Consider the following 25149-nt stretch of genomic DNA (forward strand, 5'->3'; position numbering starts at 1 on the left):
TTTACAGACATCCTACTCATAGCTGACATTCCCTGCAGACATATAGAAAACCTGATGACACTCCTGACCATGTTTTCTCCGGCTTTTCTGTGTCATTTTAGTTCTTGTGTCCAGGTTTCTGTCCTTATTCATAAGCCACATACAGCTGCCACTGCATTTGTTACTTCTTCCTTCCCCAAGGTCTCTTTTTTCCAAAGGCTGAGATGGATGTAATTCTCCACTCAGCCACTCTTAAAGCTCTTTTCTGAGGGATGTAGCCTGTCTGAACTCTGCAGAACATGTGTGTGACATTAATTGTAGGACCAGTCAGCAGTTTCTGACTTCAAGAGAGTTTTACAGCTGAAAAATTTCACTCTGGACACTGGAGCCTTGGCTCAGACTGGAGGGGTGCATCACTCAAGGGTTACTTTGAAATGTGCAGGATAGGCAGTTCTGTCCTTGGTGTGGATAACTCTCACATTTTTATTTTCCAGAGGTGTTAATCTAGCACCCCCTGGAGGAAGTACATTTCAAAACACTCAAAGGAAAGAAATACTTTAAAATAAATCTCCTTTGATGCAATCAGTTCCGCAACCAGACTGTAAATTTTCCCAGTTTTCTACGGGTTCTTTGCAGAAATACTAATGTAATTTTTCTGTAGGCAGGTTTACATCCTGAGATAATACATGCAATTTTTTTCTTCCTTAGACTAAACATGTTTATCTACGATTTTCTGATGAAGTGCTGGAGGATTTCTCAAACTTCATTAATTATGTGATCAAAAAGAAAACTTAGACTGTCACTCATAAATGACAAGAAGAACCATTAAAAAGGTCTGTGTGAATCTGGTCCAAGAAAAGTGAGAGTAAGTGTATGTCCATATGCTTGTGGCTAGGGTGGGCTCCTGCCAGGTAGGATGGGGGAAGATTTACTGTAGGGCTGAGCCTGGATCTGCAAAAAACCCAAACCCATGTCTTGGAAATCCTAAGGCTATTAGGAATAGTTCAATTTTTCAAATCAAGTGGAATTTCTTTCTTTATTAGACAGAAGAGACCATCTGCTGGGGCTTGCAAGCTACCTACCAAGTTTGATGTTTGGAAACTGAAAAGTGCCAAAGGCAAGAATTTGAACTGCTTTCCCCCACCAGCCGGGGGAGAAGAAGGGAATAAATAATGCCAAAAATGTATTTATGCAGCTTTAAAATTCCATTTGAATGTAACAAAATAGTTGTTAGCAATTTATAAGCGTCAACAAGGGGGTTTTTTAATTATTATTATTAGCTCTCTTTGGGAAATACCTGGCTGCATTTATAAAGTGGTTTCAAAGACATCTGGGAGTGGTGATCAGTGCTGCATCCAGTGAAGCTCACTGGGGAAGTGTGAACAAAAGTTGCATTATTTTTGATCTCTGTTTGTCATAGGTCAGCCTCTCCTCATTGCTCCTTCTCCCCCAGCACCTGTGGTCCCTGCTGAGAGTATCTTCTCCCTGAGAACTGCATTGCATCCTGCTTCCTGCATTAGCTCCCCTGTGCAAGATTTTGGTGTGTTGGTTTTGTTTGCTTTCCTGAAAGATCTTAATTTCCCAGGGAGTCCTTCCTTTGGAGGTACTGAGACTCATTGCTGCTTAACTTTGTAATTCATGGGTAATTCCATGCTGGTTGTCCCCACTCTGAAAGTGTCCCAAATAGCAGCAGTGGTCAGTAAAGGATATCTGGATGAAAAGCATAAGAAAAAATGACATAAATGACATTTTTCTTCTTTCCTGTTCATGTGATGTCTCTGGCTACCTTCCTTTCTCTACCATATAAAAAGGAAGAAATCTGGGGCTGGCTGCCTGACTTGGAAAACCCTTCATGTTAACAATGTATTCTCATTTCCAGCATAGTAGGAGCATAGATTATCTGCAGGACTGGGCTATCCGTATTTGGGAAAGTGCTTGAGTAAAAGCATGTCCTTGGTATGTTTTCTTTTGCACTACAAAATTGTTTTTTCCTTACCTACAGACAAGCAGCCAGTGGTCAGAAAACATAGCTGAAGATGGCTGTGGGATAGCATTACTCTTGCTGGTTTAGGATGATTTTAAATACTTTATTTTCCATGCAGAACGCACAGTTATTGATCATGAAATATGTTTTTCAAGTTGCTTTTTCCAGATCTGATATTAAGAATTTGATATTGCTTTCTCCAGAGGTGAAAACAAAAATATGAGGAGAAAATTAAATAGCACCAGTCTTTCTGAATGTTATCTACAGGGTGATAGAGAGCTTCAAACATTAATGCAATACAAATGCATCTGAACATTTACAGTAGGATTTGAGTAGCTGCCTTCAGGTCCTTTTAAACCAAACTCCTTTTTATTTTGTACTTTGTAAGGATGTCCTAAATTTCTTTTGTGAGGGCCAGTATCAGAGGTGACAGTTTCCAGCTTGTACCCCTCCATCCACAATGGGGTATTTTCAAACTGCTGGCTTGTGTATCACTACTTGTAGGGGAAAAAAAGAAGCAATATTTGTATCTTCTTTTTCTCCTGGCATATGTGTACCTACACAATTCAGAGCCTGAAAACGCATTCCATCTAGAATGAGCCTGAACAAAGCTAGGAACAAAGAAGAGAGGGAGGTATATTGCTAAACAAACCTTAACTGAGGGAACAGATGGGAAAGGTGATCTCTAGAAAGAGATCCTCTCCATTCTGCCCAGCTCTGGAGGGGGACAAGTACAAAATGGGGCTGTTGATAGATGGATTATTTGGAATGTGGTATAAAATTACCCTGAGCTGGGAGGGAAGTGCGGAGAGTGTACATGGAGAGCAGTTACAGCAGTCAACTGCACACAGCAGATCAGTACATCTCTAATTATTATTTGTCTGGCTGGCTAAGCAGTGCAGCATTTAAAACCTAATTTGTTGTATAATTTAATTTTAATTGAGTCTCCTATCCACACAGGACTCGTTAAGCTAGCTGTATGTTTCACTTGCTGTCTTTTTACATGGATACTATGGGAGAGCTGCAGGAGCTGAACCAATCGTGTGCTTGCTTTGTGCTATCACCGAGGTGCAGTAATTCCTTGGTATGATTGCAGAGGGATCTCTTGGCAGGACTGTTTGGAAAATATGTCTTCTCAATGCCACAATATAACAAAACAACTTCTTCTCTTAGCTAATGCTACAGTTTACACAAAAGATTTGGTTGTTGGGTTGTTAGTTGCGTCTCCCATGTGCTGGTATTTCCCTCTGCCACTCAGAGATAACAATTACCAGTCACTGTGAGCAGTAATAAAAATGAAGCAGCATGACAATTCTTTTGAGTGATTGCAACTTCCATTGATGTGCCTCCCTTCAAATGTATAAAAGGCTCTATTCCTCAGTGAGGACAAAGGTGAAAGCAAGCAGGGTCTTTTACAGACAAACCCTTTTGGAGGAATGGACACATTAAGGTCTCAAAGAACAATTTTTTCACAATATTATTACTAAGGTAAGAGTTAAAAACTAAGGTCAATTACAAAAAGCTCTTAAGTACATGCATGAATTCTGACAAATGTGTGCTTAGATCTTTTTCCTCACCTGGGGATCATGTGATTGGGACAGTGGAAGAATACTATGTTAGGTATCAGTCAAAAGTGCAGATCCAAACATTGCTATATTTGAATACTTTTGTTTCTAGCAGTGGCCCCATACAGGTGTCTTGCACAGGCTATGAAACTTCAATGGCCAAGAGGAGCTGCACAGATCCAAAGAGAGAAAAAAAAAGCAAAATGTGAAAAGTCAAGCAGTAAAAGCAGCACAGGGCTAAGGCTGGTTCAAGAAAAAAAACTGTGGAGGAAGCCACGTTGTGATAGTTTTGTGTTCCCCCTGGGATGCCTTTGGCAGCTGCAGTGTGCCTAGAGCTCTGGGCTTTGTGGTTTTCAAAACCTTAACCCTGAGTGGAACCCTAACCCTAACAACTGCACGACAGTCATACTCTTTTACACAAAGGACCACCAATTGGACGACATGGCAACGAGGTGGTCGATGCAATAACAAAGAGACAAGTCCAAGTTCGGAAAGCTTTGTCCCCGATAATTCCAGGGTTTACCCTGTAAGAGTTTTCTGAGCAAAACTGGTGGTGCCCCCTGCACGTGTGACCCCTTCCTCACTGGACACTGATCCTGCCTCAGTCCAGCTTGCTTTTGAAAGTCTGGAACAGCAGCGTGTGTTGTTTATTTATCCACTGATGGCAAACCAATGCCTGCTCAACATCCTAGAGTTAAACTATAACAATTTTTTGGTGGATGAGACCGCTGAAACCACCTGAGCCGGCTTCTAGCACACACGGTCGCAGCGAGACGACTGATCTGCCCGTAACAAAGATGGCGGCGAGCGGCCGGGCCCGCCCACACCCGAGGTTCCTGCCCATATCCAAGATGGCCGCCGGGGCATCACCGCTTCCCAGCCCCTCCCCATCCCTGTTTTTTCCTATGGGCAGCGCACAGCGCGGCCTCACCGGAAGCGGCGGCGCTCCGGCCGGCCCGGCGCGGCTCGGTGGCGGGCGGCGGAAAGCCCGCCCCGCGCGGTGCGCCGGCCAATGGGCGCGGGGGCCCGCCCCGGCCGCATCAGCTGATGGGGCAATGTCTGTTGACAGGAGCCGCCCGGGCCGCGGCGCTGGGGTGAGGGGCCCGGGACGGGCCGCGCCGCGGGGCCGCCGCACCCCCGCGCCTCGCCGGCCGCCCCCGCCCCACTCCTGGGAAGGCAGCGGACGGACGGAGGCCGCCGCCGCTGGCTCTCCCGGCTCGGGGAGGGGAGCGGCCCTGCGGGGTGGGGGCGCCGGGAAGGGGCTGGGCTGGCTGCGGGGGGCCGAGCGGGAGGGAGGGTTTGGCGGCGCCGCACAAAAGGGAGCGGCGGGGCCGGGAGAGCCCCGGGAGTGCGGAGGGGCTGCGGGGCAGCGGCGCGCCGGGCCCGGCCCCGGGGGTGCCAGGGAGCGCTGTGCCGCCCCAGGGGCCGTGTGGTGATGGGGTTTGGGTTCGCTTTGTTTGTTTTTGTCAGATGTGAATCCAAATGGAGCAATCGGAAGGAGGCGAGCAGAGCCAGCAGCAGCCGCAGCCCTGGGGGAAGCTGATCCGGCTGGGTGCAGATGAGGCAGAGCCGCACGTCCTGCTGCTGAAAAGAGAATGGACCATCGGGCGGAGGAAAGGTGGGACAGGGACGGGCAGCGCTGGCCTGGGGCGGTGTGCGGGGACAGCAGCCATCCCCCTCCTGGCCTTTACAGCGCTGGGAGCTGGACTGAAACTAGTTGCGTTTGGTGCTTGCCAGCCCCCTCTGAATTCCCAATTTACCTCAGTTGTGTGAATAAGTAGTTTTATGCTGACCTTTTATTTTTCAGTAACTTGTGACACGTTTTAAAGTCAGAGTGCCTTTTTAGGTAGTCTGTGGCAGTTTGTGCAAATAAGGAAGCCCGATTGTTGATTCAGAAGTTTCTGTGCTTCAGTCTTGTTTACGTTCTAGTTTCGTTTCTGTGGTTAAAATAAGTTGGAACTGCAATGCAAAATGCTTCGGCTTCACAGAGAAGAAAACACCCACATAAAAGCCCTTAATTCTTCTGGCCTTATAAAGACTGCCAACAAGTTCTGAAAGTTTCTCTGAGAGTCGATTTGAAAGCTTTACTCCCAGAGTCTAGGACTTGTACTACTTGCCTTTATTTTAAAGGATTTCATGGTCACTGTGTTTGAAACAAGGACTGAAGTGCTTTAACTTTCTTTTATGCTGCCTTTACAGTGCTAATTTTCTTTTTCCTGTTCATCAGTTCAAGCTGTTCGGCTGATCAGTCACTTCCTGTAAATAGTTGTGAGCAAACACCAGATGCTATAGCTCTATGGGAAAGGCAGACAGTGTCTTATAGGAAAAATGTTTTGCAAATTTACAGTTGGTGATATCTATTGAGATTGCTTATCATTAAACTGTGGGTAAATTCTTCAAGTTGATGTCTGTTTGAGAGTTGTCTGGCAGAAAAAAAGGTGAATTCTTCCTTCTTCAGTTGCAAACAGCTTTCCATAGCGATTGCTAATGGATTAGTTAAATGGATGGTTACTAGAATACCAAATTATGACTTTATAAGCAATATTAGGTAGTGCTTGCTGCTTTCCTGCTGGATCTGTTGTTGAGATCAGTTCACTCACAGTGTGAATAGGTGGAGGGGAATGGTGGTTGTTAATTATAGCTTTGGTGTAAGCTTTTAGTGCTTTGAGTCCTTTGTGAGAGATCAGTGGAGAGCCTTGAGTGTTGCTTTGAATACTCAATGTTAAAATGAGGTAAAAAGACAAGATTTTCTCAGAGCCCTTGAGTTGTAGGTAGGAAGTTTTTATCACATCATCATGGCACTTCTCCTGTGTCTCCCTAAATCTTAGTCCTGAATTGTAATTCTCTTCAGCTTTGTTAACATAATAATGTTGTCAACAGAGATGAGGAAAACTTTCCTGTTTGAAAACAAACGAATTATTGTAAGATAGAACAGTGATAATAATTTTTACATATTTTTTTTATCAGTTATTTGTTCTTACTACTTCCCCCCAATACACCAGAATAAAACAAGTTAAATCCAATTAAACAGCATTACAATGAAGTGGAAAAAGAGCTGAGTGCTGTGACATGTGTGCCTTTAGGAGTTAAACTGAGCACCTCAGATATGTGTGGATATTTCTGTAGCACTCTAGAACAGAGTAATTGTGATTTGATTTCCATCTCTGAGGGCTAGGACTGGGGGGAAAAGGGAACTGAAACATCTTCACATGGTTGAAATGGTTATATCAGCACATGGTTATATCTCACCACTTGTGTTTGTGTCTCACACTAGGCTGTGTTGCTGCCTGTGTGACAGCAGGAGTTTTGAACTATTGCAGATGTACATGAGTCAGTTTATGTTGCATTTATAGCCATGTAGAATGCTGATCTGACTGTGTAATGTGTATTTTTAAGCTTGCTGGAAAATCTTTCTTTTTAAGGCTGTGACTTATCGTTCCCTGGCAACAAGTTGGTGTCTGGAGATCACTGTAAAATCATAGTGGATGAAGAGTCTGGTCAAGTGTCATTGGAAGATACAAGGTTGGTTTCTCAGAATGTTCTTGGAGGGACTTTTGCCAAAAGCTCAGCAGGTAATACTAACCCTGAGCTACCATAATAACATATTTAATTGCCTTCAGGGTTGAAACAGGGATTGAACATGATATCCTTCACAATCTCAAATGTGAAGCTTTCCTCTTTATCTTTGTACATCATGGGCACGTTCTGCTGGCCTGCCAAAGTGCCCCTCATGGCAGCTCTGGCCCTGCTTTGTTGTCATCTGCAAACCTGATAAGGGTGTATTTCCTCTCCTCTTCAAGGTTGTCATTAGAGATAGATCCAGGATAGATTCCTGCAGGGTTTATACTCCCAGAAGCTGTGGGACAGAATGCTAAATTTTTGGGGAAAAAAGATTTGCTGGGATGTCTGGGAAGGGTTTATAGTTGTCATTCTCCAGTATAACCCTAAATTTCAGGGTGTTCCAAATGACAAACCAAACCATGTTTGCCTGTCATGGCAGCCTCAGAGTGTAGCTATAAATCTCACCTGACAAACTGTCCCTGGCAGAATTGGTTTAAACCCATGTTATGACAGAACAAGCTAAATAAATTGTGCATGATGCAGAAACATTCCTGCCTATTTTTTCCCCTTACCCACTCCCTGAGGCAGAAGGTGCAGCCAGCTGAAAACTAGCAAAGCCAAATTAAAGTTAATTTTGTGTAGGGTATATTCATGAAAAGGTGAGGCTTGTAACAAGGTAGTGTAACAGAAAGGCTGCACCGTGGAGCATTGCCAAGGAGCTGCTTGTGCCTGTTACACTTCTGTGTATCTAACAAAGAGTAAATCCCTGGAGTCCTCTTCCTCTTGTGAGTTGAAGTGTGGCTGCCAACTGCTGAATCAAGAAACCAAACAGGTTTGATATGACTGCTTGCAGAAAACCCTTCTGGTTCTTCTGGGTCTTCCAATGTTTGTGCCAAATAGCAGATGAGTCCCAAAAAAATCAGGCTGAAAGAAGATGGCTCTTGAATGTTTGAGTTGGCAGTACAGATGCTCAGAGTCACAGAAAAATACTGCAAGGTCAGCTTTTTCTTCTCTGAAGTGGAAAATAATTTGGAAACATTGCTGTGGTCAAGCTCAGATTTTTCTGGTGAAGAGGAATGCATTGAAGGAGGGAGTGAGTGTGGGACAGTCAAACTGAGTGGACTTTGTTTCTCTGTTGTGTCTAATCCAAAGAATATAATCAAATACATGCAGACAGCCAACATTTTGTCTTCTGATAGTATAATGAGTTCTTGAATGTACTTAAAAGAATTACCCAAAATTTGCAAGTGAAAGAAAATGTTTGGAGCATTCAAAATTATTGAGTAAATAAAAGTTTGGAAGTATCAAAAGCCAAGAGTTAGCAAATAGTAAAATAAATTACTCAGACTTGCCCTCTTTTGGGATATGTTTCTGCTTTATTTTCCAAACCATGCAGTAGTTGCTTTATACTGCTTGGAAGAAAACAAATTGTACAAGCTGACCTAACACAGTGGAGGCAGCAGTTGGATTTCTCCCAGTAAAAGCAGTTGTAAGATTCTCCATTTTGAAAAAGAAATTTTAAAGGCAACTAGTGTAATTTCTTGTTATTTTGTAGACTTTTTCCTTTTAAGGTTCTAAGTAGTAAGGGATGTTTCTGATCAGGAAACAGTTTAGACAAGGCTGATACTCATATGACAGGCAAGCAGATACTCCCTTTCTGTGGGTAAATCACAGGTTGATCTGCAGTTGGTGCTGGTGTCCCTTCTGCTATTGAATTCTCCCCACCCTCCAGTCAAAACTATGTCTATGAACATTGAGAGAGTGGAGAATTACAGTACAGAAGGGATTCTGTACCTTAATAGAATTCAAAACTCATTTTAGTTTACAGTGTGTTCAGGATTATATGCACTTCAATATCGGATAACTGTTAACTCAGAAGCTTTAACATAAACTACATTATTTTCCTGGATGGATGCAAATAAATATTAGAAATTATTAGATTGGCATTTTTCTTGGAAGGATATGAAAGTTTCTTACAACACATGGATCATTCATCTACTTCAAAAGTAGCCCTGTTCTGAGTGAAGCTGTTAATATCAGTTCTGCACAGCAGATGGGGTTGGGAAGAAAACAGAATTTATGGTTCATTAATGAAACTGTAGAGTCATCAACCACATTGGAATTGAGTCAAGGCCTGATTTTTTCGTACACTGATTAAAAAAGTGACATTGGAACATTTTGTGACATAGTTTCACAACACATTTTATATCTGATAGTACTGTTTTTCTTCTGCACTTGAAAAATGGTACAGCCAGTTGGCATCAATTCAATATCTAGTCCTAATGAATGGCCTTCATATTTGGGCTTCTCATTGTACTTTCTACTTATTTTATAGGGAGCTTAATTTGAAACATAGAAGAATGTATAAATGTCATAATTTGTCATGTGTGTCTACCCACAACATTAATCTGGAATGTCACCATATCTGTTAAAATCCTCATGCTAAAGGCTGGAATTGGAAGTGAAAGGCTGATACAATTATCTGGGATAGCTGAATATTTTTTTCCCTTTGGTTGTTGGCTGAGGGATAAATACAACTGCTTTCATTTACTGATGCATTGAAGAAAAGCGTATGATTTTCAGTGTCAAGTGATATCCATTTATTCCTATTTCATTTGGGTCCATGTGTGCCAAATAATTCATTAGTCAGCTCTCACTGAAGTCTGTGTAACTACAAAGCTGAAAAGATTTGGCTGTCTGTGGTCAATTTGATGGATAGGGTCTTGCATAGCTATTTCTGCATCTTGCTTTGTGGAACCAAGCCTGAGTGGGTTATTAGATGTGTGATATTTTGGGTTTTTTCCTTTCCCCAAAAATACCTTGTGTTATTGTCCCCCAGAATAATCTTGGAACTTGACAGTCATGACAGAGTTACTTCACAAAATACATTATTCCGCCCCATATTTCCCCCCCTATGTTTAGTGAAAAGTTTGGGCTAGGAATTGTCTGTAGAAGTTAAAATTCAGTACAAGACAAGTCTTGTTACTTGAATTTAGCTGATTTATTATAAAAGAAGGTCTAGAGCATTTGGGGCAGATGGGAGATGCCTTCTGGAAAACTGAGGAGGTCAAATTTGATGTTTCTTAGTTTTGTTAAAGGACTTCTGTCAAGGTTCAGAGGTTGGTGTCAACTGTTTATTTAGCAATTGAAGGAGATACGATTTTTGCTTCAACATAATATTTTTAAATGTTATCACTACCATCTGTATGAAGTAAAAAATCAGAGGGACTAAAATTCTGTTTTCCTCTTAATTGCTAACCTTTGGCAATAATTTAGTGATTTCTCAGTTCTGCTGGTTCTTCAGTGCTTTTGTCTTTCAGCCTAGCCAACACCTGTATGCCTGAGGGGAAAAGGATGGACTATGAGTAGTTTTCTTGCTTGTAGGAGCAGCTTGAAGTTTCATCAATGTGGCCCAATTTTTTTTTTTTTCATTTCTTGAAAGTTTAAAGCAGATCTCATTTATGTTGGATTAGTTGATTCAGCCACTCAGACTCTGGAAGCAGCTGCAGCAGCAGGACCAAGAACTGATACCTTGATCACAACTTGCTGTAGTGCTTCCAAAGGGCTTGGTTTTCCTTTTGGGCTTTGAATTAATATTTTTGTGTTAGAAAAGACAAGGGGGAAGTGCTTCTTTCCAAAAAATTCCCCTGCAGTGAGGGACAGTCCACAATGCCCTGGGCACGGGCCGTGCCTCCAGGAGGTGGCAGCACAGCTTTGCTGTTATTTCTTGCAGCTGCTCTGCAGAGGAGGAAAAGCAGATCTTTTCTGTTCATTCATATTTGGTACCAATTGCTGAGATTTTGAGTGGCAGAAGTGTGAAATTCGAGAGGGCTGCAGCCCTGAAGGATGCTTACTGCAAGGGAGCTGGAATTATTTAGTGCTTGAATAACTTGACTTTATAATAAAACATTAATGGCTTGTGTATTCAACATCACCCATAGTTAAGGGGATAAAGAAATTCATCAGCAATGCTCTGCATTTTTATTTTCCCTAGCTTAATTTCTTCTACAAGTATTAAATTTTTCATCAATATAAAAATAATTCATTCCAATTAATCTTTCATTATGTGTCACTTTTTTTCACCTTCTTAACTTCTCTCTTTCAAGTTGCAAACAGTCCAAGTAACCTCACAATTTTCATTTTTTTTCATTTTTGAAGGAGGAGGGGGCACAAAAATTACCACTGTATGACATCCCTGACCGTACAGGGGAAGTTCCTTTGTCGGAGAACATCTTAAAAGATTTCCAGTATTAAATGGAAAACACAGCCTGGAACTTTTTGAATAGAACTTGTATTGTCCTTTCGGTTTTATACTTAAAGGGTGGAGACTGTTGTACAGAAACAATCATCTCATTATTTGGAGACATTAGCCAAGTATCAGGGGTCTTTTGTCTGTCAACTGCCATCTCTTTACCAGTAGTGCAAATGAGTTTTGAAGTTCCAGTGGCTCTGCATTTCTGTCTTTAGGAGAAATTTTTTGTTGTTAAACTTCCTTTTTTAAAAAGTATTTTTTAGTCCACTTACTTTTTTAGGGGGCAGCCAGTAGCTTTTCTTCTTTAAATGTATCTTGTGTTTTCCCTTCCTTCTCCCGTGTAATTATGAAAACATTTATGCTAAGTTATCTTTTCTCTTTACAGTACTAATGGAACAGTAATTAATAAACTGAAAGTGGTTAAGAAGCAGACATACCCATTACAGACTGGGGATGTGATCTATGTTGTTTACAGAAAAAATGAGCCAGAGAACAGTAAGTGAATAATACTTTTTAAATGGTGTGCTTAGTCATTTTCTTTTGAGTCATGAGGGAAAAGAAATATCAGTATAATAAAATTGAGTAGTTCTGCTTTAAAGAGAAATCTGTTTAAAAACAAGTCTCTGGAGAAGAGGTCATGGATGTGCCAGAGACAAATCTGAGCAACTGTCTGAAATTTAAATGTGCCTAGAAATAATTTTGGTAGAACTAATGCATGGAATGGTAAGTAATGAGGTTCTAATCACATGTCCAGTGCTTCTTTTAGAAGTCAAATTGCTGGGGTAGTTAGTGATACTTTATATATCCCAGTGAAGCAGTTTTTAGCACCAGCAGGAAAGGCTGCAAAAGCTTTTTGTTTTGTGTGTGTAGGTTTTTTGTGTATGTATGTTGGCTTTTTTTGTTTTGAAGAGAAAGAGGCAAAATGGGGAGGAGATGGCGAAAGCCCTACAGTGAAAGTAGAATTGGTAAACCTGGAACAATGCTATATTTACAGTTTTCATACAGTAATAAATATATAAACTGTGAATTGTAAAATTCCAGATACATCCTCACTGTTCAAATACTTCCTTCATGAAATTGCTGATAATTAATTGACAGACAGATTTATGCTGTGTGGTGTAAATGTTACATGAAGCAGTGATAAGCTGTATTTTTCTGTCTGTGGAGTTTATCTCACAAATCTGCTCTGAGCTGGCACTATTGCACTTGATGCTACTTAGATGAATCACTTTTGTGAATTTTCCAGGCAATGAACTGAATCACTGATTTCTATTTGGGTTAATAAGTAGTTAAATTACCAAGCCTCCAGTTTTGCTTTTTTCAGCTTTTCCATCTTCATACACAAGAGGAAAAACTTAGGGCATGCCTGTTTGGCCATTCTAAGTCCTACTGAAGGAGACAAAATTTTAACTTCTGATCAGCAAAAGGATTGCTGCAAACTAAGACAGTCTTATTTGCTTGTAGGTGGTTGGTGGTGACAAAAATGTAACAAGGTAGAGGGATTTTTGGAACAATATTAAATTCAAGCAAGATTGAAAAGAAAAGGATATTATCCAGTTGGTTTTATTAATAGATTATAAATTAGTTTCTAGCTGAAACTTATGGCATGTCCCAATCTGTATTTTTGAGAGTTCATGTATCTCACAAAGAAATGAAGTAATATTGATTGAAGAGATTGAGAAGTGAGCTCAGAAATAATAAGCTGCTTCGAAGAACTTTGATTCAAGTATCAGTAAAAATACAGTCTGTTCTGGCAGAGCAGATTTTAGGTTTAAGAAATGATTAAGCCTCTGGTTCCATGGCTGGCACAAGTTAAACGTCACACAAAAGCTGCTCTGCCTGGTTTCCTGGGAAGAAAAGATCTTGCTGTGCTGCTCCTAATTGCCTCCTAAGTAGGAGTATTAACGTGGTACTATTGAGGTGACCCCTCATTTGCCTCTTCCATTGTCAGACACTTTAGGGATGCAGCCACTTGTGAATAGAAGTTGTTTATGTGGGACTAAGTGAATTTTTGTTTCAAGAGCACGATTAATATTTTTAAATCTCTTTCAGATGTTGCTTATCTTTATGAATCCTTAAACACAAAACATGATGCAACTCAAGAACCAGTAGGTAAGGAAGTAATTCAGGATTTATGGAGAGGAGCTAAGCTCCAGTGACTAATGTAACCCTCTTGAGAGAGTTTGATTCCTTGGAATTTTGAAGCCGTGATGTGTTGATTGTCACAAAGATACTTTTCTTTTCTTTCCCCCCTTCCAACTGTAGAAGTTAATGTAGAAAACCAATGCCATGTGACCAAAGATACCTCAAGTACAGGAAGAAGTAATGATGAGACCCAAATTACCTCATCACTGTCAGCTACTCAGTCTTGCTATGAGGAACCACAGCCATCTACTTCTACATCAAACCTCTTTAATGCTTCTCCTACCTCTCCAGTCGAGTCTGCATCTGTTCAGCAGGATAGTCCATCTACATCTGGTGAGACTTGGGTCAAGTAGTTAAAGTTTTAAAATTAACAGATTCTTCTCTTACCCCTATCTCGGTCTAGAATTTGCCTTGTAAAGTTCTAGTGAAAATATCAGGTGGATATGTGCATTTAAACTTTCTCTCTATGGACAGGCAGGGTAAATCCTGATAGATGAGTGAAGGAATTGTGAGAATTCCTGTGTGGGACCTCACTGGCTCCTATGGAAACAAAGCTTTCCCTTTGCTGTGATCCCAACCTGTTACGTATGATCAGTATTGCATAACCCCGGCCTGGCATCCTTGTCAGGAAGACCTGGTGTGGATAATAGTCTTAAGAATAAATACTTCCCAACTGAAATAGGAATGGGGATTTTAAGTAGGGTTACACAACTAATAGGTTGTTTTTCCCCCAGGTTTTCCAATTAGCAGATTGGTCCAGAGTGTGTTTAGCAAGTTATGCAGTCTTTGCTTTTCTGCTCCACTTTTTCCTATTCAGATGTTTGAATTGATGCATGTGCCACATCAGTTTGAGTAACTTTTGTTTTCACACATCCCATAGCTGTGTGCAGCCATATTAATATTTCTTCATTCATTGTTTTATAGGATCACAGTCCTCAGTTGTCACTCCTGTGCCTGCTTTCCCCATCTCAGAATCCATGTGTGTAAGAGCACTGCACGACAAGCATGAAAAGCTGGATGTGAATGCTGAAGCTTCTGCAATTGCTCCAGAAATCACTGACAAAGAAAATGCAGAATCAGCTTCTCAAAGAGCAGGGGAGGAGGAAGGTTTGGAACCTGCTAAGAAGAAACTAAAAGGAGGCTAGTATACTACAGTATTCTGCAACTTAACCCTCAGCCCCACCCCTCCAAACTGAATTACCACAGCTGTCATCAGTCCTTCGGCTTGTTTCTTGTGTCTCACTTACTTGATTTCTGGTCCCATGAAAATAATATCTTCAGTATCAGAAGCTGTAGTGTGTAAAGCAAGAACCTCTTTTGGGACTGTTGCCAGCAAACAGTCAATCAGTGCAGATCTTTCAGGGATTTTTTTTAATACTTGAATAAAAATAAGTTTAAAAAAGCTTTAAAAACGATCTCCTTCTGTCTTTGTAGATGAAGATACTTGTCCAGATCTTTCACCAGCAGCTCCAAGTGAATGTATAATTAAAATTGGCTCTGAAGATGCAAAAACATCAAATGTGAAACCAGATAAGATGGAAGAGACGTTAACGTGCATTATCTGCCAAGAACTGCTGCATGACTGTGTAAGGTATGTAAGAGTGACAAAAGCTTTAATCATGTGGTAATAATGCAAGGCATTCAGTGACAGCTGTTTGAGGAGGTCAGGATAATCAGCATTTTCACAAGCCCTCTTGATTTTCCTTTTCCTGTGCTATGTAGATAGTTAAATCAATGCTAAATAGTTTTTTCAGGGTTATGGATGTATCTGAAAAAAATGAAAGATTTGTATTTTGACTCAATTTTTGTTTTCCAGCTTGCAGCCTTGTATGCATACTTTTTGTGCTGCCTGCTACTCAGGATGGATGGAAAGATCTTCTTTGTGTCCAACTTGTCGTTGTCCAGTAGAACGTATTTGTAAAAATCACATATTGAACAACTTGGTTGAAGCTTATCTGATTCAGCATCCAGGCAAGTTGAACAGTGTCTGTGGCTGAATCCAATGGATTTCACACATGAGCTGCATAACTGGTGTCAGGACACACTGTTGTCTATAAAAAACCTGTGTGTTTTTTTACCCTGCTATTTTTTCGGACATAGCTTGTCAGAAAACAAGTGCATCTGACATGATGTAATAACCTGTGGAAGGTGATTTAATAATGTGAGTGCGCTAAGAATGCTTCATTTTAATTTGTTACTTCATCATGAGAAGGATACTTTTGAAAAACATACTTGAATGTAGATTTAATTAACTTTGATTATGGCCTTTTGAAAACAAAACTTCAGTTGCCTGATACTGGACTTTCTTAACAGAGAGGGGAATTTAACTAAGATGCTCTAGAACTCTCTCATCCAAAACCAAGTCTTATGGAAATGAAAATACATTAATGGTAACTGTATGAAGAAAGTAGAGTGCAGATAAGGGATGTGAGGTGTTGTTTTCTCTTGAAGTTTGAATTTGGTTCTCCTGCCAGATAAATGTCGCAATGAAGAGGATGTTCGGAGCATGGATGCCAGAAACAAAATTACTCAAGACATGTTGCAGCCCAAGGTGCGGAGATCGTTCTCAGATGAGGAGGGAAGCTCTGAAGATTTACTGGAATTGTCTGATGTAGATAGTGAATCCTCAGATATCAGGTATGTCTGTTTTTAAGTTGTGTGCCTATGTGTAAATGCACAGAACCACAAACTGAGCTAGTTTTACAAATGCTGTTATTGCTGATAGTATTTCCATGGTCATTGCCAGAATCTGTTTGCAGATTAAGTTCACTCTTGACAGTTTTGCTGGCCATCCTTCTGAACCTTGAGCAATCACCAGAAATTACAACTTCCAAGAAATCCAGCAAAATTCAGTTTTTGACCAACAGTTCTATGTTGAATTGTGCAATAAAAAAAGACAGATTTCTGGTTAAGATCTTATCAGGAGATAAAGTAGTCCATGATCCTGTGAATGTGTTTGCAATTATTGTGCTTTCTTATGTGGCTGCTTTCACTTGGTCTATGGTACCAAAGCAGCTGATGCTTGACTCAAGGAATTCCCAAGTACCAAAATACCTCCTCTTTTTTTTCAACAGCAAACATTTTTTGCTGAATGTCTACAGAGGAACAGAAGAATTCTTGTAGATAACTATTCCAACTTTGTTCCTCTCTCAGTCACATTGCTCTTTTTTTCCTTTACCTTTTGTTTAAAATTTCTTGAGGAATACTACAAAACCCAAAGTTTTTATCTGTCACAGCTACGGCAGAGCTAGGTACTGAGTTATGTAAGCTTTCATCTGTTACTGAATGAGGAAATCCTAAAGTTAAACTTTGAGAGTCTGACCAGTCTTGTGACCTAAGTTGTATTTGCATTTGTTTGGTATAATTTCATATTGTTCTTTCAGTCAGCCATATATAGTATGCAGACAGTGCCCAGGGTACCGAAGACACTCTGTTCCAACTGTGCCTGGCACAGGCCAGGAGACAGAGGCAGGAGGAATGCAGGCTCTGGGAGATGCTCCATCAACCTCTGCCAACTTCCCTGCAGGTCAGTGTCACATTGCCCCAGCAGTGCAGCATAAAATACTGCAACTCAGACACTCAGGGCAGAATCACAGAATGCTGGGGTTGGAAGGGACCCTTGAATATCATCTCCACCTCCCCTGAGCTAAGCAATGAGCTGTGCTACAGCTATGAACTAAGTTAGACCTAAGCAAAGTCCCTCTCACAGGACTGTGAGAGCAACTCCACACCAATGTCTTTACAAATACAGCATTTGGCTGTGGTTGCCCAAAATGGGTTGCTGGTGGTTGATGAGATGGTTGAAAAGTTCTTAACCTTTTCTGCCTACTGAAATATTTTACACAGCTGTGCAGTCCACAAGTCTGAATGCTTTTTTTCTGCTGCTTCATAGAGTTTTTGTAAAAAGGTTGCTTGTTACTTCAAGATTTTTATATTGTTACTATTCATTAAGATTCCTCATCCAAACTGCAATTTGTAAATTGTTCAATCTTTTTTTTTTTTTTTTTCCTTTATAACTCATCCAGCTGTTCAGGAATACGTGTGTCCTGCTCAAGGAAGTCATGTAATATGCACCTGCTGCTTTCAGCCAATGCCTGACCGTAGAGCAGAGCGTGAACAGAATCCTCATGTTGCTCCTCAGCAATGTGTGTACACTTTTTATTTTATTTTCTACAGAACTCTCTCCTTACTTATTATTAAACTTAAATTTACTTGGAAGACTGTTTTTTTGTATGAATCTTCTTTATTTGGATGCTTGTAGTGACAGCATGCAAGAATCTTCCTTTAAAGAATTTATTAGTTGTTTAAAGAATGTATTTTAAATGAAAAAGTTGTACCTTTTTTAAAGCAAGTTTATTAGGGCTCTGTTGTTGCTGATTTATGAGAATGGTAACCATTGAGTTTTGTTGTGTTCAGGTCCTTACAAGGGTTTTCTTTGCTATTTTACAGGCACAGTTTGTCTGCAGCCCTTCTGTCACTTGTACTGGGGCTGCACTCGCATGGCGTGTTTTGGCTGCTTGGCACCATTCTGTGGTACTGTGGAGTCATTTTTTTGCTTATCAGCCTGTTCACTTTGCAATAATGTCTGCCTGTCTTGAACTTTAAGTCACTTAAGAGACAGATCAGTTTGTAGCACAGTCATGCAAAAAGAAGCAAGGCCTGTGACCTCACATCACAAACACACAAAATTGAAGGGGCACGTGTCTTAACTTTGACAGATTTAACTTTGTGCCTTCATACAATATTGGGGTTAGAAACTGCACTTGATGAGCACAATTCTTTCCACTATAAAAAACCATGGTGTATTTCAGTCTAGTAAGAGAATCATGCAGATCAGTGCAAAAGCACTGAACATCTGATGATATCAGATTAGAAAAGAATCTTGCCCTCTTAAATATGCAGACTTCTGAAACTCAAGGTTTTTTGACATTTAAAAAAGTAAATTAGAACAGTTGGAATGTCTTGGCTGCAGTTTGGAGCTAATAGAATATGCTTTATTAGCACTGGTGATTTGTGCAGCTTGGTAGTGTTTGTGGATTGAAGCTGAAATTTTAAACTCTCAGTATCTTGTCTGTGCCACTAGAAGTTAAAAATCACATGCATTAGCACATGTTGAATGCAGTCATGTACTTGGTGCTCACATGAGCCTGTGCATGTTATTTCAGGAAACAGAAGAACCTTCAGAAAATGTGTGAGGGCCACAGGGTTTGGGCAAGAAATAGTAACTTTTCTTCTTCTTCTTCTTGTTCTGATTAGAAATAAATCTTGGTGATAAGTGTTTAGATGGCGTCCTGAATAACAACCACTATGAATCAGATATCCTAAAGGTATGTTTAAAAATCATTGTGTGTGATAATAACAAATGTACAAAGTTTAAGATGTACTCACTGATGAAATAGAATTCATGTGCTGCCTGACACTGACAGTGGCAGCACTGTGTCACTTGCAGAACCTGATTCTAAAAGCTGATTAAATGATCTCCAAATGATCATCCAAGATACTATTTAAGAGAAAAATAATTCAATAAAAACAAGCCAGGAAAGCAATGCTTATTAAATGTTTTGTCCCAGACAAGTTAAATTTCACACTAACTTGTATGGAAAATATTTTGCCCATACTATAACAGGGTTGCCTAAATTAGGTAAACTGGATGAAATATTGATTTGAGGTGAATGAGAATGTGACTGGAATTAATCTATTTGCAAACTTTTGGCAAAAGTGGAGATCTGAAAAAAGATACTTAGTGGAAGGTTTTATTGGTGGTCTAAATGTATCATGCTAATTAAGTTACAGGACTTTAACTTTTTCTTATCACATAAACTCATTCTGAAAACTTAGTTACTGATAAATTTGGAAATATTTGAGAATAAATGCCTTGCTTATTCTTTAAGATTGGAGATTTTTCTAGATTTAACACTTAAAATTGCTCTTTTCAGGATTACCTGGCATCCAGGGGTCTGACATGGAAAAATATGTTAAATGAAAGTCTCTTAGCTCTTCAAAGAGGAGTTTTTATGTTGTCAGGTATGTGTTGTGTTCAGTTTGCATGTGCATGACTGCTTGTCTGGATGTAACTCAGCAATGTTATCAAGATGTTTGGAGTTCTGTGTACAGAACCAGTGCAATCCTGGCTCTTTAGTTAAACCTGATTTATTAATGCTTACATTTTTACAAACTGGTTTTCTCCCCAGATTACAGAATCACTGGGAACACAGTGCTTTGCTACTGTTGTGGCCTTCGCAGCTTTCGAGAACTTGCCTACCAGTACAGGCAGAATATTCCTGTGGCTGAATTGCCAGGTGGGGATTGTTTTGCTCAGTAAGGAGGGGGAAAAGTAATTTAAAGAGTTAACATGAGTTTTATCTTTGTATTGGTGTTCTTTTGGTACTTTCATGTAGCCCATGGCAAATCTTGGTGCAGGGCTAATGCCTTAGCTCCTTGCTTTACTTGTCAGCTGCAAGCTTGTGTATAGTTATTTTCAGACTCCCTAATGGAGCCTTTGCTTTCAGTATCATTTCTCATCTGTAGAATAAATATATCTGCAGAGTGAAAAGGGGAACTCAGTCAAATCAGAATATAGTCAACAGGAACCAATTGCTGTAATTAAATTTATTTTCCCATTTAAGTACATAAAATGATGCATTTTCTGAACAATTTAACACTTTACCAGCTCTCAACTAGGAACTAGAATGCTTTTATAAACTGATTCTAAATCTTTGCATTTACAATTTTAGTACAAAACTGCATGCAAGCAACTGTCCCTCATTCAGACCTAAATTTGTTTGGGACAGAAGCTGTTCCAACAGCTTGCTTTTAAATATTCCTTCTGTCAACTTAGTTCTTGCTGTTAGCAACATCTTCCCAGTCTTAAGTTGTTGAGGAGTCTGCTTGTGATGCTGTACATAATGAGCAAAAATTGTGTATCTGGTTTGCCCTTAACATTGGTTTTCAGTTCATCTGCTGGACAGCTGAGTTGTAATGTATGTGAAGGTGGGGGAAAGCAGCAAACTCTACCCAAATTAATAATTTTTCTTTTGTGTGGAAATACATCTAGACAAATGCTGAGTGTCTATTCAAGTCCATCTCTGTTAAAATAAATGGTAAAACTTCAGTTGACAGCACTAAGAACCAAACACTTTCATCATAATTCCGCATTAACATTAAAAACTAATTTTTCATCCTTTGCAGAGTGTTTGCTTTGTTTCCAGAAAGGTGAAACAATATAGTTCTACAGTCATTTCTTGCCAATCATGTGCTGTTTCTGATGAGTAACAACCATTAGCAGTGGCTTAATAATCTAGGTCACTTTAATGACTTTTGTAATAAATGCAGCATTTCCTTTGCTCTCTTGCAGTGACTGTCACGTCCCGTCCTGATTGCTACTGGGGACGCAACTGTCGAACTCAGGTCAAAGCACACCACGCCATGTAAGTTGTACACTTCAGAAGGTGGTTTTACTTTGTGTTCCTTAAAAAAATCAAACCAAAAACAATCTAAATGCAGCCTTTCAAGTGCCAGAACTTGCAGCATAAAGCAGGTTGGGTGAGCATTGGGGAATTTTTTGTCATTTTTGTTTTTAACACGACTTTGAAATGAGCCCTCTGTGCATCATGGCACTGCCAGCGCTTGTAAGTTGATGTAACCCATGGCTGCCACTTCTTGAGGCTGTTTTTCCACCCACTGGGGTGGAAGGATTCTTTCAGTGAAGTGCAGCTTCCATTGAAGGAATCAATTGGTGGGAATAATTAGCAACAGGAGCAGCTTGGAGCATGTAACATAAGCCACAGCAGGTTCCTGAGGAGTTTCTAGGTCTTACATCTCTGACCCAAGGAATCTGGCATGCCTCAAAAATTAAATACTGAGCCTGAAAAGAGATTAACCCTCTACTTGTCAAGAGTTTTAATACCAGCCTTGGACTGCTGGTATCTGGAGAGAAATGTCCTTCCAAAGTAAATCAAGCTTCTTGAGTTAAAATATCAAGGCCAATGCAGTTTTATTCTTATAAAAAGATGCACATGTAGTCAGACAAATATTAAAGACTCATAAAACAAAACAAAAATTTTCTCCCTAAGAACTAACTGGTTTCAGGGAGGGTTGAAAAATCCTTCTTGCCTTATGAATAATTCTCTAAATTCTCAGTGTAATTTAAGATAGAGGAGCTGTTACCCCTTATTGAGAAATTGCCTTAATGAATAGAAGATTCTGCAGTATCTTTCTAATGTTGCAATGTACATACCCGCTTAGCATAATTCCTTTAATATTTCAGGTACTGTGGGTTGAAAATAACCAGTCTGTGCAGCTCAGGCAAGCAGATCATAAGACAGACTTGTAAAATATTCATCTGCAGTCTCTTACAAATTCAAGGGTTTTACCAAATAGCTTTCAAAAATAATTTTGGATTTCAGTTGCAGATGTAATTTGAAGTACCACTGCTATCTGTAACTTCACATTATAGGACGGTCTGTGTTCCCAGAGGAGATTTTGTTTTGAAATGTTAGAGTTAATTCAATATCAAAGTACTCACCAGTTATCTTTGTTCATGTTGTGGATAATTTCATCTAGAATAAAAATGACTCAGGGGGTTTTTTCCCCTTCTTTTTTTCCTTCTTTCTCTTTTTTCCCCAAGCATTAGTCCTTCCTAGAACTTTACTGGCTGCTACACTAAGTTCTTGAAATCCATAAAAGCAAACAGTGCTGTCATACCACTCCTTTATATCCAGATAATATTTTAATTTTTTAAATTGAGATAAATTGTTCTACTAAGTAGTTAAATCATGTGAGCAAGGTTTTTCTGATCTTTGATCTAATCCAGCTGAGGGGAAAATTCAGGATCTCCTTTGCACCATTTCCTCCACATGTAGTGACACACTCAACCCCCCATCTTCTGTTTCAGTAGTGTGTGAGGGGCCACATGGCCCCAGCAAGAGAAAAAGAAGGAACAGTGAAATGTTTTTGCGAAGTGGGAAGTAGTGCTTGGTAGTAAATTATGTTTTCTGTTTAATCCATGAAGACAGATTTGCCATTCCTATAAAACTTAGATAATACAGGCTGAGAAAAACTTTTTCTTTCCAGAAGATTCTAAGCCACTAAGAGAATGTGTTTATGTTGAAATATAAAATTAGCCTAGTTAATTCTTGTTCTTAATGACTTGTGTAATGCTGTCTACTAAAAGTTACTAATACCTTGCAGGGGAAAATTAAATCACCGATTCCTGTTTTAATTGCCTTCTGGGTTTGAAGCATACAGAAGTATAGAGGAATGCTTTTTAATAACAGGTTTTCTGTGTGCATAATAAAACTAAGGAGGGTGAGGCAGGAGAGATGTTGAAAATCCTGTTGCATGTAAAATGACAGTAAAGTATGATCTAAAGAGGTTCTGAAAAAGAGATTTCAGTGTGTAAATGGTCTGCTTTAGACTGTTTAACATTTAAAATACCCTGTGCAAAATGCTGAATTGCTTTTGTTGCCTGACTTGTGAGAACTTTGTTACATTTTAATATTATGTTTTTCTTTATTTTAGGAAATTCAATCACATTTGTGAGCAAACAAGATTCAAGAACTGAAAACTTGTAGTCTGTAGAGAGGGGACAAAAGCCTGTTACACTGCTTGTACAGTTTAAGGTTTCAGGGGATCTGCTCCGTTCCCCCATAGCAGGGAATCATTAACTTTTCCATCAGGTAACCTGATGTGAAATTTTTAATTTGTAGAATTTTACAGCTGTACATGAATAAGGTAAATTTTTTTTTCCAAGGTAGTCCAGCAAGCATTGCATTCCATGCTCATGACTACAGTGAAGAACACAAACAAATCACATTCACAAAAACCAGCCATATCTTGGGATGACCTAAGAATAAGGAGTGTATTTGCACTACTTGTGAAGAAACTAAGAAAAATCGATAGACTTAAAATAGAGAAGTTTTGTAAAAGTATCTGATGGGTATTTCAAGAGCCATTAATATTTAAGGAGGATATTGTCAGTGTATATTTGTAACTGCATTTTGCGGTAGTCCAATATTTTGTTGCTACCCATTGCCTTTGGGCTAGAAACTACATTAATATTCCTTTTTAAAAAATCCATCCAATAAACAGCTGTTTCAACTTAAAGCTTCTACCATATGTGCAGTGTTACAGTGGAGTAGTACAGTTTCCTTTCTTAGTTTAGACATGTTGATGTTTTTATTCACATGAAATTACAAAAAGAATTGCACAAAAATTTGAAGATCACATTTAAAGGTGGGGTGACACTTGAAGCAGAACAGACATCTGCTAATATTACTTCTGTAGTGTTTTATATCAGAAGACCAAACAGTGCTTTTGACATAGAGCAGCCAGTAGGGCACACTGGTTCATTTTTTTTGTATTTCTTTTTTGGTTTGATACCATGTGCTAAATATGTACCTCTGCAATGCAGCTGTTCTCTAGCATGCATACACTGGTGAAAATGTAGAAAAAACTAACTTAAAACAGAATATAGCAGCTTTACTGGAAGGAACAATCTTACTGAAAATGAGTGAATTTGGACAAATTGTAGCAATATGGAGGCATTTCTGGATAGGGATAGAGATAGGGATCATGAAGGGGCACACTGGTGTCACTGACATAAGAAATGTAGATTTTATTTTCATGACTTCTGCAGAGCTCATTCAGGAGATGTCCCAAGTGTCATTAAAAACAAAGAAATCCCAACTTTCCCCCTTCCCTACAAATTGATATGATCATAATCTGGTTGCTAATGTTGACAGACCTCAACTGGGACCAATTTTGTTCTCATCACACCTACAAGAGTGGAGCAGAATGAGAAGAAATCATTCAAAGTTACCTCTGTAGAGACCATGTCGTTTTAAGTATGCCTTATTTTCTGAGCAGGATTTATACTTGGATGTTAAAAAGTGTACACACAGTATCTTGTGATATAATGGAGCACAAATGATGCAGCACATCGTGTCTACTGGTTGCAGTGAATTGAGCAACTATTTCCAGTAATGCACATCTTACTAAGAATGCTAATTAGAATGATGTCTTTCTGTTTAGATTTTTTTATTTTTGAAAATAGCTGTCGCAAGGATGGGTCTGTTGACCATGCCCTTATGCTATTAAAAATACACTTTGGTGTGGACTTCTCTTCCTAATCTCTGGGCATTTTCTCCTGTGAGTAGGATTGAAATTGGATCTGGAATATTACTTGAAACTTCTTTTAACAACAACGGTGTGTTTCTGTCTTTTAGTATTAACAATGTTCTGTTGCTTCTGTATTTGTATTTTATGTTTAGATTTTTTAATGGTTATTGTATCTTCTCAGGACAACCATTCCCAGCTGGTTTTGATCTCATTTCATCTCTGGCTGTGCATGTAGCAAATTGAGTGCAGTTGTGGAGATCAAGCCTTTGCACATTATATGCAGAAATGTGCTTTACATTCTCATTCACCACTCCCACACCCCAGATGGGCTTTCAGCACAGCCTTGTCACTGTGCTGGTGTTCAAGCCTCTTGTGCTGAAGTTGTTTTGTTGGTCAGGAGTAACTTGCACTTACTCGAGTTATGTTTGTGTAGGGGTGTATTGTGTGACCATAAGAAAAAAATAATTGGGGAAAAAACCCAAACAGCAGAACTCATGTGCTTAACATCTAAAGTACCTGTGCAGTAGATGTTCTTCAAGTTGTTT

At 39.6% G+C, this 25149-nt stretch overlaps 1 protein-coding gene across 2 annotated transcripts; it reads left to right on the forward strand.

Moving 5' to 3' along the window:
• Positions 1-4462: 4462 nt before the first annotated feature.
• CHFR (checkpoint with forkhead and ring finger domains) lies at positions 4463-25069 on the forward strand. Of its 2 annotated transcripts, none has more exons than XM_074554024.1 (18): positions 4463-4622; positions 4999-5146; positions 6951-7050; positions 11727-11836; positions 13394-13453; positions 13607-13819; positions 14411-14626; positions 14921-15077; positions 15303-15457; positions 15961-16123; positions 16870-17012; positions 17512-17631; positions 17936-18019; positions 18743-18813; positions 19423-19510; positions 19678-19785; positions 20841-20913; positions 23006-25069. In XM_074554024.1, exons 2-18 carry the CDS (start codon positions 5011-5013, stop codon positions 23046-23048), a joined length of 2040 nt encoding a protein of 679 aa, XP_074410125.1. In that variant the 5' UTR covers positions 4463-4622; positions 4999-5010; the 3' UTR covers positions 23049-25069. The 2 variants fall into 2 exon arrangements, with proteins under 2 accessions (XP_074410125.1, XP_074410126.1); XM_074554025.1 differs by lacking the exon at positions 4463-4622 and adding an exon at positions 4629-4770.
• Positions 25070-25149: the final 80 nt, after the last annotated feature.

Source organism: Zonotrichia albicollis, chromosome 18, assembly GCF_047830755.1.
Source record: "Zonotrichia albicollis isolate bZonAlb1 chromosome 18, bZonAlb1.hap1, whole genome shotgun sequence".
Classification (NCBI taxonomy): Eukaryota; Metazoa; Chordata; class Aves; order Passeriformes; family Passerellidae; genus Zonotrichia; species Zonotrichia albicollis.

Excerpts from the sequence above, each read along its gene's own strand:
- CHFR (XM_074554024.1), top strand. The coding sequence starts at position 5,011 with ATGGAGCAATCGGAAGGAGGCGAGCAGAGCCAGCAGCAGCCGCAGCCC. Across the intron at positions 17,013-17,511 it reads CTCTGCCAACTTCCCTGCAG|CTGTTCAGGAATACGTGTGT; the intron begins GTCAGTGTCACA and ends TAACTCATCCAG. Across the intron at positions 20,914-23,005 it reads GTCAAAGCACACCACGCCAT|GAAATTCAATCACATTTGTG; the intron begins GTAAGTTGTACA and ends TCTTTATTTTAG.